This window comes from Drosophila suzukii, chromosome 3 (assembly GCF_043229965.1).
Source record: "Drosophila suzukii chromosome 3, CBGP_Dsuzu_IsoJpt1.0, whole genome shotgun sequence".
Taxonomy (NCBI): Eukaryota; Metazoa; Arthropoda; class Insecta; order Diptera; family Drosophilidae; genus Drosophila; species Drosophila suzukii.
Genome location: NC_092082.1, coordinates 91,001,151 through 91,016,973, shown reverse-complemented (window position 1 = coordinate 91,016,973; position 15,823 = coordinate 91,001,151). Strand labels below are relative to the sequence as shown.

The window sequence follows — 15,823 nt, the reverse complement described above, 5'->3', positions numbered from 1 at the left end:
ACTAAATCCTAAAGAATTATCTTTTCCTTTTAATATATATATAAATTTGTAATTCTGGATCCCCAGGATGCCGTGAGTTTGCCTTCGCCTGAACATACCAGGTTGATATGGCAAACGAGCTCATTCTCTATTGAAAGTTCAGGTCGATCGCTTCGGGCTTAGGGTCCTATATAAATTGTAAACTTTTATGTGAATTCTTGTGGCGTTGCTCGAGCGCTTTTTAAATTATTTGTGCAAGGAAATTCTTGACTCGTGGACGACCCGGGATCCCCAGGATGGAGAAGTTCCAGTGCAAGCCGGAGCCGGCGGAGAGGAAGGAGAAGCCGGTGGAGGAGCTGATGGATTGGGATAACTACTACAAGCACCGCGGGATGATCAGCACTCGACTGGCCAGCTGCAAGGCGGAGTACATGCACTGCTCCACCTACCAGGAGAAGGACAACAAGGACAGGAAGGACAAGAAGGGCAAGGGCGCCTCGGCCTGCTGCTGCTCCTCCTGCCCGGTCCGCAACCGAGAGGGGGTCTACGAGCCGCGGTGCCCGGCTCCTGGCCAGAAGGGCAAGCCAAACCGGGACTACATGCGCTGCTTTGCCGCCAAGCTGATTGTCCAGCGGCTGGACATGCCGGGCCGGGACTTCGAGTGCCGGGACAAGCTGCAGGTCAGGGCCAGCGTGTGCCGCGGCTGCAAGATCTGCCTGGATGCCGGCAGCATCGGGGTCAACTGCCTGCCCCTCAATCCCGACAAGACCTTCCAAATGGAACCGGAGTGCCTGCAGCGGCAGCTGGCCGAGGGCATCACCATTTCCGTGGTCTACCTGCGCAAGGAGATTGGTGAGCAGTGAGTTCCGCCTAACCTGGGCCCCCCTAATCCTCCAATCTCCCAATCCAGCTCGCGGCTGCTACTTCCCGCCCGCGGCGGTGGTCAACCGCATGATCAACGACTTCGAGGAGATCGTACACGATGCCAACGTGGAGCTGACCTGCAAGGGCTGCACTGTCGGCCTGATTAACCTCCGCTTCGCCATGCAGATGCGCTGCCAGACCCTCAAAGAGTAAGTAGCGCCACCAAGGAACCGATCCTTGATAGCACCTGAACTTCAATAGAGACGCGGTAGCCGGACGACGTTTGGCGGGCGGCCAGGAGCGCCCAGGATGCTCTGCGGGCGGCATGGACATGCATGTGGATCCCCAGGACGTCTCCTTCATGTCCTCCTCCTCGCTTGATCCCTGCGCGGGTTTCATGCCCAGCGACGTGGAGGATTCTCGACGGGATTCCCCCTCCTGCAGCGAGGATAGGGGCCACAATTGCGAGGGATGTCAGGTTGGAAGGGTAGTTGGCAATTTAGTTTTTCTTAATTTATTTACAATCTCCCCGGCAGGAAGCCCCTCCTCGTTTGTTGGACATGGCGGGTCCCTATCCCGTCTACTCCTGCCCGAATGTGGACGACTGCTGTGTGTCCTTTGAGCCTCCGGCGGGTCCTGCCACCCAGTTTTCCTCCTGCCAGCGGAACATCCTGGGCGAGGGAAACTCCAATCGCCTCTGCCAGAAGCTTTCGGCACCCAAGCTCCGGCAGATGCACATCAGCAACACCCGATCCTGCGTCCTGTGCGGCGAGGATGTCTCCTGGCTGCCCAAGGTGGCCGCCTGTCCCGCCTGCGGCTACAAGCCCGTGCCAGAGTTCAAGGAGCGCCCCTACGATGAGGCAGCCACCGCCCAATCGATTCTCCTGGATCACCTGGAAAATCCCATCGAGGAGCTGAGCTTCGATTTGGGTTCCGTAGAGGGCTGTGCAGCGAGTGGAGGACAGGGTGATCCTGGACGCACTTCGGAGGCATTCGAGACGATAGTAAGGGACTACCAGCTCCTGCGGCGCAGCATTCGGGAATCCAACTCCAAGGCCACTGACCAATCGGTGGCCAAAAATGTCCAGGAGGGTGACTCCAAGCCGCAGGATTTGGCCAAGGTATTCGCGGAGCTAAGGGATCTCTTCAAGGTTAAAACCCCCCAAGATGAGGCTCAGAAGATCCAGGACATCTGCTCGGAGGCCTGCAACCTGGCCAGGGCGCACAAGAAGGCAGTTCCAGAGAGGAAAAAGGCGGGAAAATCGGAGGCTCCAGAGGATGCCTGCGGAAAGACGAATAAAACCAAGAAGCGTCGCTTGAAGGCCAAGCGGCCCTTCAAGTCCAGGTACTACTCCATGTACCGGCCACCGGAGAGACCCAGGGCGAAGAAGGATTGCCCGGAGGCGGAGAAAAAGGTGCCCAGCCACATGGGCTGGCTGTGGACCTCCCATCCGCTGGCCTCCAAGCCAGGATGGCGACCCGGCGCTATCCGTCGCTCCATTCGCGGCCTGATGCGTTACTTCCTCAAGGACTTTCCCGTGGACTCTGTGCCCGTTTCCAAATACATGTCCTACTACCGTCACAAGAAGTCGCCCGCGTCGCCGGCCGGTGAAAAGCCGGAGGATCTGGTGCAAGTGCCCACCCTCCACATTGAAAAGAAGAACGATGTGTACACGATCACGCTGCGTCCTTTGAAGGATGCCAAGACCCTGGCACGATCCGCCAATCCCTATGTGAAAATGAAGCCCGTTCAGTTCCGGATTGTGAAGAATCCGCTGCTCAAGGAGCTGCGGGATCTGAAGCGCTGCCTCAAGGAAATGGGCTTCAGCAAGTGCTCCTGCCACAAGCCCCTGATGAACTGCTATTGCCGCAGTTTCGTGGACAAGAAGCGACTGCTATATCATGTGCGGCGGGAGTGCGAGCGTCGCCAGATAGATTCCTGCGAGGATGAGTTGGTTCTGACGGACACGTCGGACAGCGAGGCGGAGTTCGACTTTGGAGTCACCCCGCCGGCCGGCCTGATGCATCCGGAGCGGCTGAGGAGCTCCCACGTGAAGCACAGCGAGACGCAATACGACGAGAGCGATTGGGTGAGGCCCAGCCTGTTCCCCCACATGCCCGATGCCACAGTTCAGTACGCGAGCTGTGTGATGGGCGAGCGGCAGAAGCCGTTCAATTGGATCTACGGCAAGGGCGTCATCCAGGAGGAGCCCAAGCCGCCCAAGATGCGCAACATCCCCAAGAAGCCGAAGAAGCAGAAGCCGGTTCCGGGTCGCGTGGCCGGAGGTTTTGCGGGGGCCCATCTGCAACACGATTACCAGGACTCCAGTATCTACAATCGGGTGAACAACCACGCCGCTCAAACCCACCAGCGTGGTGCAACCACTCGTGCTCCACCGGACTATAGCACTGATTCAGAGCTCCCGCTGAGTGGCAACCACATGCGGCTCCTGGATCAGGCCGCCTACCCACCCACTGCCCCCCAGCGAAGGGAGCCCTGGTCCCGGGAGATGACCAAGGAGCGGCAGAGGCAGCGGGCCAAGCGGAGGACCAAGAAGCTGGTGCGATTCGATCCCACCATCGGCCCCCACTCCTCCGACAGTTTTATCCCTTAGTTTCGCCTAACCGGGTCGATCCACATCCCCTATCCACATGCGATTTTAGCCTACCAACGTTCCGAATTTAGTCAACCGCGTTAAATTATAAGTTTTAATAAACACCTAAATTAAAACCTTTGGCTTTTATAATATAACAAAAATAATATATTCCTAGTCAGTTTTAAAAAGGTTTTATATGAGTGATATTTTTATTAATTAAAAATATAGTGTTATAAAAATAATACTAATTTGCCCAAAAAGGAAATACAAAAATTTCACCTTAAATCATCAAAGAATGATTAAAGGTCTGCAATTTGACACCACTAAACTCCTGTTTCCTCTGTAATTATCTTATATTTTTGTTTGTTTATCTAACCTTAACCTAGCTTTTTGATAGCCTTAAATGACCCATAACAGATACTATATTTCTGTGTAATTATTTGAAATCTTTTGTTTTGTTAGCCCCATAAACTTAAATGGTGAATAATATTCACTTTGAGGTCATTACTCCAACGATAGGTTGTTTATCTAACCTTAACTGTTTAACGCACTTGCCAGCTGAAAAGTCTTAAGTACTGGGGAACCAGGGAAGTCTTAAACAATTCCCGAGGTAATCTTGCTCAATCCCAGTTTGTTTACCCAACCTTTGTCGCACTACTGGTGACATAACTGCAGCCCTCAAGTGAGTTCACTTCGCGGAGTATGCAAATTTAACGGGCCACAGTCGCCCTCAAATGTCTTTCTAATAAGGCGAGTTTACCTGAGATTCCCAGTACACCGAGAAAAATACCTGGCTTGAAAAGTGGATACATTTGTATGTTACGAACTCACTAAATCGACACGACGCATGTTCTGATTAAAAATAAAGTGTTCGATATCAGTAAGGTAATCAAAGGATATGATATTTACTTTTGGAAATATGGGAATATTTTCACCTTAATAAATACTAGTAAATTTTCTACGTGTTAGTTTCGTCGCGCACTGTTGCCCCTGCTCTATCGGCAGCACCATCTCAGTTGATTTGAATTTGTTGAATCACTTCTTTAAGTTTGCATGCTTTCCTTTCTTATCTTTTTGCGAATCAGCTATCGTTATTCAATCAATCGTTGGCCATCTGCCATCGCGAATTCGCCAACATATTCGCACTCCTCGAAGCGTTAAAGTCGCGCCTCCGTCTTACGCTCAAGTTTTCCGACTAAATGAATATCATACAACTTGATTGCCAGAGCATGGGGCATGTAATTCCCCACGACTTTGGGGGTTTTGTTTTGGAGTCTTGGAGTTGCGATCAGACGAATTCCGACCGCTCGAACGACAGCATGTGGTTGGTGCGGATATTGCCTTTGCTGGGTGTAATGGCCCTGTTTCCACTATTGGGTTACTTTGGAGAAAGTGTGGATGGCAGTGATCTGAGCTACGGGGACTTTTACGGCAATGCCAGTGCGAGAATGCTTCGATTCCGTGACTTTGAGCCCCGTCAGCACAGCGGAAGAATGGAACTAACTTTGGAAGAAGATGAAAGTCCCCAGTTGGAGCGCGAGGGTCGCGGCTTCCATTTCCATGCCAGCGGCGAGGATGTCAGTGTGGAACTGGAGTTCATAGTGCCCTTTCTCAAGATCCCGGTGAAGAGGAGCATGAATCTGGCCCGAGATGCCGTCCAGAGCCTCCTTAATTTGCGAACCGGGGCTATTATAAATACAGCAGTCGTCGTGGCCGCAGGCGCAGTGATTGCAGCGGTGGTTCGATTACTTATAGCCCCCCTAGTAATCACTTCTGTGGCCAGTGGCTATGGCTATAAGTCTGACCCAGACAGAGGCAGTAAGTGTTGATTAGGAATACATCTTTAGTTCTGGTTCTAACTGTATAATTTTTGGGAACAGTGCGCCGGCTAACTGATGTGGTGGAATCCCAGCTAGAGGAGCATAACATCGATATGTCCATATGCGTACAGCGCATGATCTGCCAGTATCTGCAGCAAAACACATCTTCCGGGTATGCCAGGATCCTAAATGTGTTGACCAGGTATATTATAAGATTATTATAAGATATATAAACAGCTGCTAAATATATTAATCTCTTTCAAATTTATTGTAATTCAGCTCCCCTTGGCTTCATTCTTTTGTGGACGGAACTGCAGTTTTCCATGCCATCCAATCCGCTAGGAGCAATCGCAGTTGCACCCATACATATCGCAGTTGCAAATGGCCAAATCACTTAGACTGGAAATCTGGGGGTTTACCTCAGGTTCTTAAGTTCTTTAATGGATGATACATACTTTAAAAAACATTGTTATAGCTATTTATTTATTTGATCCTAGCTTTATTTGTATTTATAATTGTAAAAGTTCGTAAGAAAATACATTTAAAATAAAAAGAAAAATGTGATAGATATCACATATGTTTTCCACCACAACAAATGTTTTCTTATGTAATGGAAATGCCGGAAAATTGGATTAATTTCTGCCACTTCGCCAATTAGAGAAGGTGGTTATAGCTACCTTCCGCTTTCATCTGGCCCGACATTTCCTCCAGCTAATCGTTTTCGCACCTCCGTACCTGTTATGTCACACTCCCCACTTTGTAGCAGTTTGTCTTCCACATAAGAGTGGGGGAGTCACAGTCAAAAAAGTATAGCAGCCAAGAGGCAGTCAAGCGGTATTTACACCGGAAAAAATCTAAAGCAGTTATAAAGTATAAAAAATAAGGTAAGAGATGTGAACTCTTAACAAGAATGGGAAAATATCCTAGAAATAAAAGACTAGTAACAAATTCCGTAAAAGATATTTTAAATTTCTAACAACCTGGATGATGAAAAAAGTTCACATAAAAGTGGTATTATTTTTTCCAAGTGCACAGGTAACCCATCGAAGCAGAGCGGCGGTGGTGGAAGAAAAGTCTGGTGGTGACACCGCCTGGGAAATTGATTCAAATGTTCATCAACTACGCAGCCGAACGGATCTGTCAGCGGGAAAATGAAGATATTGTACCTGACACTCGCTCTCCTGGCCAGCTGTGCCGTTATTTGGGCCGGCAGTGGAGAGGGGGAGCAGCAGGAGCAGGAGGAGCCAGGATCTGGGAAACTATCCAAGCAGGCGGGACCCCATCCTGGCCAGGGGTTCAATCTCATATCCTTCGATGCGGTCGGCAATAACATAGCTCTGGGTCTGGATTATCTAGTGCCCTTTCTGGAGGTTCCTGTCAAGCGAAAGAGGAATGCGCCACCTAAGGTGAGGTTCTGTTTAAGGAGTGTTTATAAGAAGTATAATATAACGTGATTGTGATTGCGACTATAAATTGAATACCTTTTTATACACCTATGTGGATCTCAAGACGTCATTCTTCCTCAGCCTTTAGTTATAGTGAATTCAGCAGCAGTGGTTAGCTGTGGACTCGTGGTGGCCGGCGGAGTCCTTGTGGGCCACCTGATGCGGAGTTTGGGACTGGAGGCCATCACGGGAGATGATCAGCGGCCCATTTTCGGGAATTCTTCCACACACAAACCCAAGTCTTCGGAGGAGGATTCGCCCTCTTCTACACCAGCACCCAGTACTTCAAATGCCACAGCCAGGGGTCTTTTCGATGATAGCCTTAGCTTTCCTGGAATTTTTGATAACTTTAAGCTGATCTATCGCAATGAAACTGGAGATCGTGTGGGTAAGTTTGAATGTAAATACTACAACCTAGTTTATCAGTTTTCTGATAATTTTATTAATACATTTTTTTTTAAGCTACAAGTCTTCCTAATATTTTGGGCGTCATTGAGCGAACGTTTCTCAAGAACGACGTGGATCTATCTGTCTGCCTGCTGAAATCCATTTGCATTTTGACACAACGTGCGGGAGAAAGAATAACCAAAGGTCAGGCCTCAGACTTGGATCATCTATTGGATGGAGCCACCAAATGGTCCTGGCTGCTGGCCTGGTTGGAGCAATCCGCCTTTCGAGATGCTATCGAAGCGGGGAAAGTTGATTTGCCCCATCACTGCACCATCAAGTATCCGGAATGCAAGTGGACGGCTCCTGAAGAGCAAATCCTAGAATTGTTGCACAATAATGTGCAGTTTAAATAGCCTGTTCTTTAACTTAATAAAAATTCCCTACTTAATAAAAAAAAAAAAAAAAAAAAAAGCTACATTAATTTTGTTACCACTAATATTCATTTGATAGATACAATTTTGTACATGAAACTTATACTTTACATTCACCGTGCACATGGTTCGCGTCTTTGCTTCACAGTAAAGGCGAATTCACCTTCCACGGCGAATTAGTTTAAAAACTCAAAAGATCCCCAAACTCTGAAAAGGACTCCAGTCCAATCTCCCCGACAAAAACGAACGCACAGATTTTCTGCATGCAATTTTCATCGAAATGAATTCTATATTTATTTTGCCAATTAATATTTAAACAAGTTGTAAAACACTGAACATTGATTGAATTTGGATTTAAGCAAGAAAACAGTTTGTTTTGAATAATGCGCCTTAAACAGAATTAAAACTAATTTACATAAGGAATTGGTACTCAAGGGGATACGAAAATCGAGAAATTATTGAAAATGATTGACACAAAGTAAATTTGTAGAAATGCACAAAGTATAGCCTGAAATTAAGATCAACTGAATCGGGAACAATATTTACTTAGTTCAATTAATTATATTAAAAATATTATAGCTACAAACTTTTTATGTAGCATTTGAAAACATTGAAATTGAAATTAAAGTCCTTAACTAAATTTAACATTAATGTATACATTTTTTTTTCGTTTTTTTGTTTTTTATAATATTTATTGTAAAACGTGTTCAAAAACTTTTTTTTCCGTCACAGCTTTTTTGCTTGAAAGTTATAAAACAGAATACAACCATCACCAAAAAACTTGTTTTTTGAGCCTTCTAGCAACAAAAACTATGAACATTTTTCCAAGATATTTTCTTTTCGTAATTTATATCGTAGTTTATATGGTTATTATTTCCTCTTAATAATTTGCTCCTCATCCTTTTTGTTGTGTAAAACGGTTTGCATATAGAAAATCATTAAGACTAAATTACATACGTGTATATTCTTCTGTTCTAGGCAGTTAACATGGCTACAAAACTATTCAAGTGTGATTAACCCTTCCTGTTTGTAAATGTGTGTCGGTTAGCATGGGGTCATCAGGGGTCAAGTGTTCGGTTGGGGTTGGGGGAATGGGAATCGTCTGTTGGTGGGGTTACATAGGTCTTGTCAGGTTGGTTGTGCGGACTACTACTTTCACGCAAGGCTCAAAATCAATCTTTTGGTTAGCTTTCTCTTTGATGCTCATTTTAATTTCAATGTTTTCTTATCTTCCCAAATAAAATGCCCCCTTTTCAAATGCAGTGCATGCAAAGATGGTACTCGTCCTAGGCGATCTCTGGCCATCCCAGGACCTGCTCCAACTGGTTCTCGCTGAACTCGAAGCCACCCTCGCCCATGATGTAGTCGTCGTTGCACAGGTCCATCATCGCCGGCGTGTGGAGCAGGGGATTGCTGCTGTCCAGGAAGGAGATGGAGGTCTTCCTGCTGGGTGCGTTGCTGCTGCTTCCATCGCATCCCTCGAGCTCCTCTTCTGCCGATTGCGGGATCACTGGGCGGATCGTCACATCCAAGGGCGGGGGTGCAGAATCCGCCTGCTGCTCACTGGTGGAAGTGGAAGTTAGGAGCACCCTCTTGCGTGGTGACCCCGATGCCCCGTCCACCAGGCTGTTCTCATCGATGCCACTGTCGCTGGAGGCATCCGTATCGCAGGCCGTCAGGCCCGGTGGCACGGAGTCATCCAGGGAGACCACTGACCCGGTCTCGCAATCACCTCCTCCAGCATCTGAGCCTCCGAAGACCGGAGACAGCTGGAAGTTGGTGCCACTGATCAGCGGATTGTGGTGATAGTCCCGCAGCACCGCCGACGTGGAGGTGTGGCAATGCAGGGGCAAACCATATTTGCCCAGAGGACTTCCCTGCTGCTCCAGGGAGTTGTCATCATCGATCATCATGGGTTCTGATTCGCTAGCCTGTTTTTTGGGGGCAGAAAAAAAAAAGAAAAGAGGAAAACAAGAAATTAGAACAGGGCTGATATACAAAATAACAAGTTCAGAAAGAAACTTGATACTGAAAAATGCAATAGCCCTTTAATAAAGGGGATAACTTTTATAAATATCCAAAACAAGTTTCTTTCTGTGTAAGAAGCACGCCACAACTTCAAGTCACTCAGGGATTTATTAGTACAAATTTGTCTCAGTAAATGGATCGATTTTCCTAATTGCCCTACTTATTCCAATCTTATTGTTATTCATAACTAATAGCTTACAATTAAAATTACAATTATGACTTAAGCACCGCAATCTGTGCGTAAATTAAATTAAATTAACCGATTTATAGCTAAATTACTCCCCGATTCTCCCAGCATCTCTGGCTCCCTGGAGAACGCAACTTTTGGCTGGGTTTCAGTGCTATTCCTATGCAAATGTGGGCCTATTAACTCGATGAGACCTGTGCTGGGAGATGTTGATACCTTGACAGTCAAACGAAAATCGAGCGGAAAATCAGGGGCTAAGTCGCAGTCAAGAAGATGTTTAAAGTCACTCGCTCAAGGCCTGGAAGTCCCTGTGGAAAAGCCACAGCAGGAAGCTCTTAGGCAGTGAAAAGCCAAGCCGCAAAGTCCACCCCAAAAAGGGGAAGCGGGAATACCCGCAATAAATCATATTTTAATGATGGCTGGGAATGGGTCCTGCTGCTAGCGTTGAAACAGAATCCAGCGGCGGGACATTATTATGCTTTGGATTTCGGATTGACACAAAGAAAGACCCAACTTTCGCTTTGAGAGCTACCCGTTAGTGCCCATTTTCATTCCCGGCAGTCAGACTGACAGGAAGTGGGGAATATATCAATTTCGAACGCTGCCAAGCAGCCGCCTGCATTTTTATTACAAAAAAAAAAAACATTAATATCGGTTTCTAAATGTCATTAGCATTTTTTGAGCTAAAATTTATATTTTAACCATTTAAATTAAGTCTATCTGGTTCAATGACTAAATATTAAAACTTTTGAAAATTTAATAGTGTGACCGATCCTCAAAAAGGATTTAGAGTAACCTTACGCTAAAATAAGAGGTCAAAATTAGGTCTGTCTTTCAAAATAAAGTTAGTTTAGCTTGAAAATATTAGAAACCGTACTCTTACTGATATTTTTTCTCTGTGCAGACTTTGACAACGGCCGATGACGAAGATAAAACTGCCAAAAATTGCCCCGACGGGTGTGATGATGATGACAAGGGTTCAACTGCAGTCCATTGAACCGCACCCCGACCCTCTGTTTGCCAAGCTTTCATCGCCGATTGTTAGTCTTCGATTGCAGCTAGTGCTAATTGCAGCAATTACGGACGAAGGCGAAAGTGCTGTAGTAAGTTGAGCGATGGGTAAACAAACCGAAGGACAAAGAAAGTGAAAGTCGGAGCCAGAACATCTGTCCCAGAAAGAACTCGCTCCTGAAACAGCGATGGGAATACCCAAGAACATTTTTCCCTGTCCCCGGCTGACAGGGCGTATGCGTAACGAAACGACCAGAAACTCCGATGGCACGCGCACTGCCCCCCAGGACATCATCGATGGCAAAAAAATAAAGAAGAGTAGGAGCCGTGTAATAGGTTTATTGTTTGATATATTGTGTGGCATGCCTGCCATAGCTCGGACATTGGTCTAATATGCTCTAATAAATTATTAAAGGCAATTGCTGCCACGCAAAAGGCAGAAACTATTAGATGAAGACGGTAAAGGTTTCCGGAAATGCCAAGGCATTACAATAATTGGCAGTCCCCACTCTCCAACGCTGTTTCACTTTATTTTGATGTCTAAGACGGCGGCTTTGAGCCGACTTTATGGCGGATTTCCCCAGTGTTCTGCTGAGTTGGCTTTGCAGCAGGACTCTGCGTTTAAAGCCGTCTAATTGGATTTTTCCTTTTTATGGCATCGCATTTCATCGACGCCTCGCACGTGCCACGCCCTGTTTGGGGGCCCCCCAAAACGAAAGTCCAATAGAGAAACAAAAGCAATTAAAGGGAAACTTTTGCCTTCAAGTTTCTGCAGAAAAATCTGCTGTCACCGCATAATAAAAAGGAAAAGTAGGCAGCAAATGTACTTAAGTAACATTTTCTTGAACTCGGAATTCGGAACTCGCAACTCGACTCTTATTGCGTAAATCCCTTGGGAGGAACGCTCGAAAGGATTGGCTTTCTTCCATATCGAGGTGAAATTGAAAACTGAGAGGCCAAAATCAATAAGCAATAAACTTGAATAACTCATGCAACAAGCCTCCTTTAAGGAGATAATGTGGCGTATACGTAATGCAATTGTCACCCAACGCGGCATATTTTTCAGAAATAGGGGGTGAGTTCTCCAAGGTGGAATTTAATTTCGTCACAGCGCTCGTGTGTGACGAAAACTCGTCATTTATTTACAGGCAAACGAAGCGAAAGATTCAAATTTGCCAAGGAAAGTGAAACGAAAATCTCAAATCTCAAGATAAGAGAGAAAGTTGGCCGTGTATGGATGTGCTCGGCATACTCAAGTGGTTCCGACTTCAAGAGAGGACAGACAATGGGGAATTCAATTCCAGAGCAGCACAAGTTTGGGGCAACTTGATTAGCCCTGGCAGCATCATTTATTCCAATCAAAAGATTTTAATAAATTGCCAGTCAGTGGAGCAGGCAGATATACAATGCTGAATGGAGATTAATCAATTCCCAGGCTGGCCTGTCAATACAAATATGCTGGAGGGCCAGCCAATGTATGCACATAAATCGAAGGGAGAGACTTGTAAGAATCGACGACGCCCGTTCTCAGATACTTTCCAAAAGAAAAACACAGTTTCCCTGCTGATTTTCCTCTTAGTTGCTGGATCAGTTGCTTTGCTGGGGGTTTTCGGCTTTATTTTTCTTGTTTTATTGGATTTACTAAAATATTTATTAAAAGTTTATTAAAATACTTTATAATCCAGATATCATATCATATGCCATATCGTATCGTACTACATTCGCTTGTATATGTATAAGTTGCTTGACATCTTGTATATATATATTTTTATGTATATAGGTGTATATATGTATAATATTGCATACTTTGCGGCGTTTACACACTAGTTTTTGCCTTACTTATCGGATCGATTCGATTCGACTCGAGTCTAATTCAAGGCTAGTTTCGCTCTAGGCTTTCAAATTACGCTAACATCTTGTGGAATTGGAGGTATTCTCGGTGTTTTTTAGTGTGGGTGGGAGGTGGGGCTTATGAGGGATAGGGTTCCAGTTTTTGGGCCTCATATAAGCAGCTTTGTCTGTCGACAAAACACACAAGTAATTGTTGCAAATTAACCGAGATTTGTTGGCATGGCAAATAAAAGCAAATGTCCCATGAAAATGACTCTTCATTTGTTCTTCTCTTCGCCACTTCTGACAAATGAGTCTCGGGGCCAAAGGTTACTTCTGTAGACACAACTCTGTAACCTCTGCAACCTGTTGACTTGAGCCATCATAATATAACTTTACATAATGCCTGCACAATTAATCAAGGCAAAACGGCTAGGCAGTCGGGAAAACTCTTCAAATTGACTGCTGGGATAAGGAATCCGAATTCTAATCCTAACATTAATCAAAATCAGCCAGCCGCCAAATCAATTGCAACGCCCACAAAGTGCTTGTCACCTTGACTTCTTCACTTTGAGTTATGATGAGTTGGCCAAAAACGAGGGGCTACAGTAAACGGATATGTCAAGGGTGTGTGTGTTATATAGTATTAAATTTGCTAGCCCGGGAAATTACACCTAATAAAGTTGTATTTTTGGGGGAGATGCTGCTGGGGTGAGTCACAAAATTTCACTAAATTTACTTTACTTTTCGTTACTTTACTGAAGCTTTTTCTCCGAGGTATTCGACGCACATAGGTAGGCTATAAAAATGACACAACATTTAGTTTAGTTTACTTTAATTTACTTTTCTCTAGACTTGCATTAGCTTTAATTTAGTTTAGTTTAGGGTTTAGGGTTTAGTTTTTAGGCTTAGCTTCTGGGGATCTAATTAATTCTTTGCTATAAATGCGAGATACACACACAACAAGAATTGGAGGTAGTAAAAAACGCTCGTTATCAAAGGGTCGGTACACAACATTCACTAAGGTGTATTGAACTATCAAAAGTCGGAGTAGGCGTATGCTTTAGGATAGGTATATGTATGTATATTTTAGTTAATGTTTATATGTATACACGAGGTATGTATGTAAGTAAGCGCCGATCCGGGGGATATATATATGACATATACACCCAACCCGAATGGCCCACACGATCGTACTTATGCATGTACTGAGGTATATGTGGTATATTTGTGGTATTGTATGTACTTTCTGTTCGATTCTCGTTCTTGAATTTGCACTCCGTCGCGATAAAGCTACCCATCTTCCCCATTCTCGATTTCGTAACCCTCTTTTTCCCTACCTTTCTCTCTCTCCCTCTGTCATACGTAACGCGAAAAATTTCAACTAAATGTGATGATTGGGATCCGTGATCGTCTACTACAAAGTCGTTATTGTTATTGTTATCGTTAGTCGATTTGAATTTGACTTGCGCGGGCTTTAGTTAATACTATCTCGATATCATAGCTAAATATTAGGCAGATTACTGGCTACTCCCCGTGCTCGGAGACCTATAGTTTAAGTTTAGTTAAAGCCACATCGATTAATTTTGAGAGTTCTCCTAGCTTACTAGCTGGTTTTCTGGTGTTTCCTTATGTACATCCCTGCTTACGATCTATGTATAAGTTCCGCGCTATGTGTATATCTTTTAATTTTTCAGAGTTTTCGGCTCGCAGTCTTTTCGGGCTATAATTATTTTTTATTCAAATATTCTCAAGACCCCAATTTGGAGCACTGGCTAAATGATTATCGAGAGGAATATACACGCTAGGTTGTCTGGTATTTGTCTAGTTAAATATATCGAGGATTGCTTGTCAATTTTCTATAGCATATATATAGTATAGTAACAGTAAAAATTTCCTAGTGGGGCGTCTGGTTTTCTTCTGGTTTCTGTTGGCCTTAGTTTGAGGTTACTATTTTGATGGCTGATCCGGAGGTAGTTTCGGTTTCAGTTTCAATTGTTCGATTTACTTTGCCACACGAGGTAGATGCGGTTACGATCTGATCTATCTGGCAATTACTCCTATGAATTGTTCTATTTAACCAGAGAAGCTTTCTTTTTTCGCCTGGCCTGGACAAACACAAAACATAAGTAACAAAGTAAATAAAGTAAACGAGGCATAGGATGGATGCTCCTAAGTGGGGAGCAAATATTTAACCACGTACACACATGTGTCGCCCGAGAATAATGCAAATTGGGTTCCCGAGAAGCTGCAGCCAATTATGGAAAAGTCGGGCGATTCATTAATGCAGGGACTACGCAAAAGTTCCGGCTGTGACGCAAAAAGTCCGACGCCCCCAGAAAGGGAAGCTCGTGTAGGCCATAAAACCGGAGTAGTAAACCCGAGCCAGGAATTGGGGGCTTAGGGGGTTTTTCGGTACATAAGAGCCACGTGCCGGGGAACAAAAGAGAGGAGAGTCCGGACGAGAAGAGAAGCCGGGCCGGAGTGAAAGTGAAAGTCAAAGTGAGAGTGAAAGTTGTGTCGCAGAAAAAGAGAAGCGTCAGCTGTGCGCAACGGAAAGGAAAATAAAACAGGCAAAGGGATAGCACCCAGATGTGGGTGGGCTTTCTCCTTTCTCCCCCACCAACTTGGAGGTGCAAAATCAATACGAATGGGAGGCCCAAATGCGGCACGCGCTGCCTCCGGGTCTTATCGGAATGCCAAATAGAATGTGGCAGGAGAAAGTGGAAAGCAGAGTCCTTTTGCCAGGGCTCAAATCCCAATTCAATGGCCTGACTAAAGCAGTGTCAATAGTGGCAGTCCTGGCATTTTAAATTCGGGGCTAGTTGCGTGTAAGTTTGTGTTTGCCTTCCAAAGCTTAATATATATATAAAATATATCCCAGCTGGATATTTATGATTTCGGTTTCGTGTTGCCATCGATGTGCGTCAGACACGCCATGTTTTTGAGGCCTCAGAAAGTTAATTAAGCTGCCAGGCGACACAATGAGGAATTGGTTGGTTATACGACATATATAACAACCCCTTTTAACGTATGTAGGTCAGTACACGACGGAAAATCAATGTGTTCTCTCTTTAGGTTTTTAAATATTCAAGGGCCCCGGCTTAATAAAAAATCATATTAAAATCAATAAGGAAAACAAACACAGCGTTCGATAATGTTTTTTGGTTTTTCTTTCGTTTGGAAAATTGACTTCTCCTTCGTTTTAGGTGTATTTAACGCTAATAAAAACAAAACAAAG

The 15,823-nt window shown here is 45.0% G+C and overlaps 4 protein-coding genes across 5 annotated transcripts in view; 3 read left to right on the top strand and 1 right to left on the bottom strand.

Annotated features, from left to right (window-relative positions):
• Positions 1-106: 106 nt before the first annotated feature.
• Ppi1 (Protein phosphatase 1c interacting protein 1) lies at positions 107-3,574 on the top strand. The gene is made up of 4 exons (XM_065865717.2): positions 107-831; positions 890-1,052; positions 1,105-1,321; positions 1,380-3,574. The coding sequence occupies exons 1-4, from the start codon at positions 276-278 to the stop codon at positions 3,456-3,458; spliced, it is 3,015 nt and encodes a 1,004-aa protein (XP_065721789.2). The 5' UTR covers positions 107-275; the 3' UTR covers positions 3,459-3,574.
• Positions 3,575-4,410: 836 nt separating this feature from the next.
• LOC108016469 (uncharacterized) lies at positions 4,411-5,752 on the top strand. Its single transcript, XM_017083123.4, has 3 exons — positions 4,411-5,258; positions 5,321-5,462; positions 5,540-5,752. Exons 1-3 carry the CDS (start codon positions 4,640-4,642, stop codon positions 5,706-5,708), a joined length of 930 nt encoding a protein of 309 aa, XP_016938612.4. The 5' UTR covers positions 4,411-4,639; the 3' UTR covers positions 5,709-5,752.
• Positions 5,753-6,291: 539 nt separating this feature from the next.
• On the top strand, positions 6,292-7,566 carry LOC108016467 (uncharacterized). Its single transcript, XM_065866998.2, has 3 exons — positions 6,292-6,666; positions 6,787-7,093; positions 7,168-7,566. Exons 1-3 carry the CDS (start codon positions 6,412-6,414, stop codon positions 7,506-7,508), a joined length of 903 nt encoding a protein of 300 aa, XP_065723070.2. The 5' UTR covers positions 6,292-6,411; the 3' UTR covers positions 7,509-7,566.
• Positions 7,567-8,378: 812 nt separating this feature from the next.
• Positions 8,379-15,823, bottom strand: part of sima (HIF-1 transcription factor component sima) — a 70,263-nt gene continuing 62,818 nt past the window's right edge. For both annotated transcript variants that reach the window (XM_065866988.2, XM_065866987.2), the window contains exon 12: positions 8,379-9,457. In XM_065866988.2, coding sequence (XP_065723060.2) covers positions 8,813-9,457 — 645 coding nt within the window. In that variant the 3' untranslated portion in view covers positions 8,379-8,812. The remainder of the gene's footprint in view (positions 9,458-15,823) is intronic.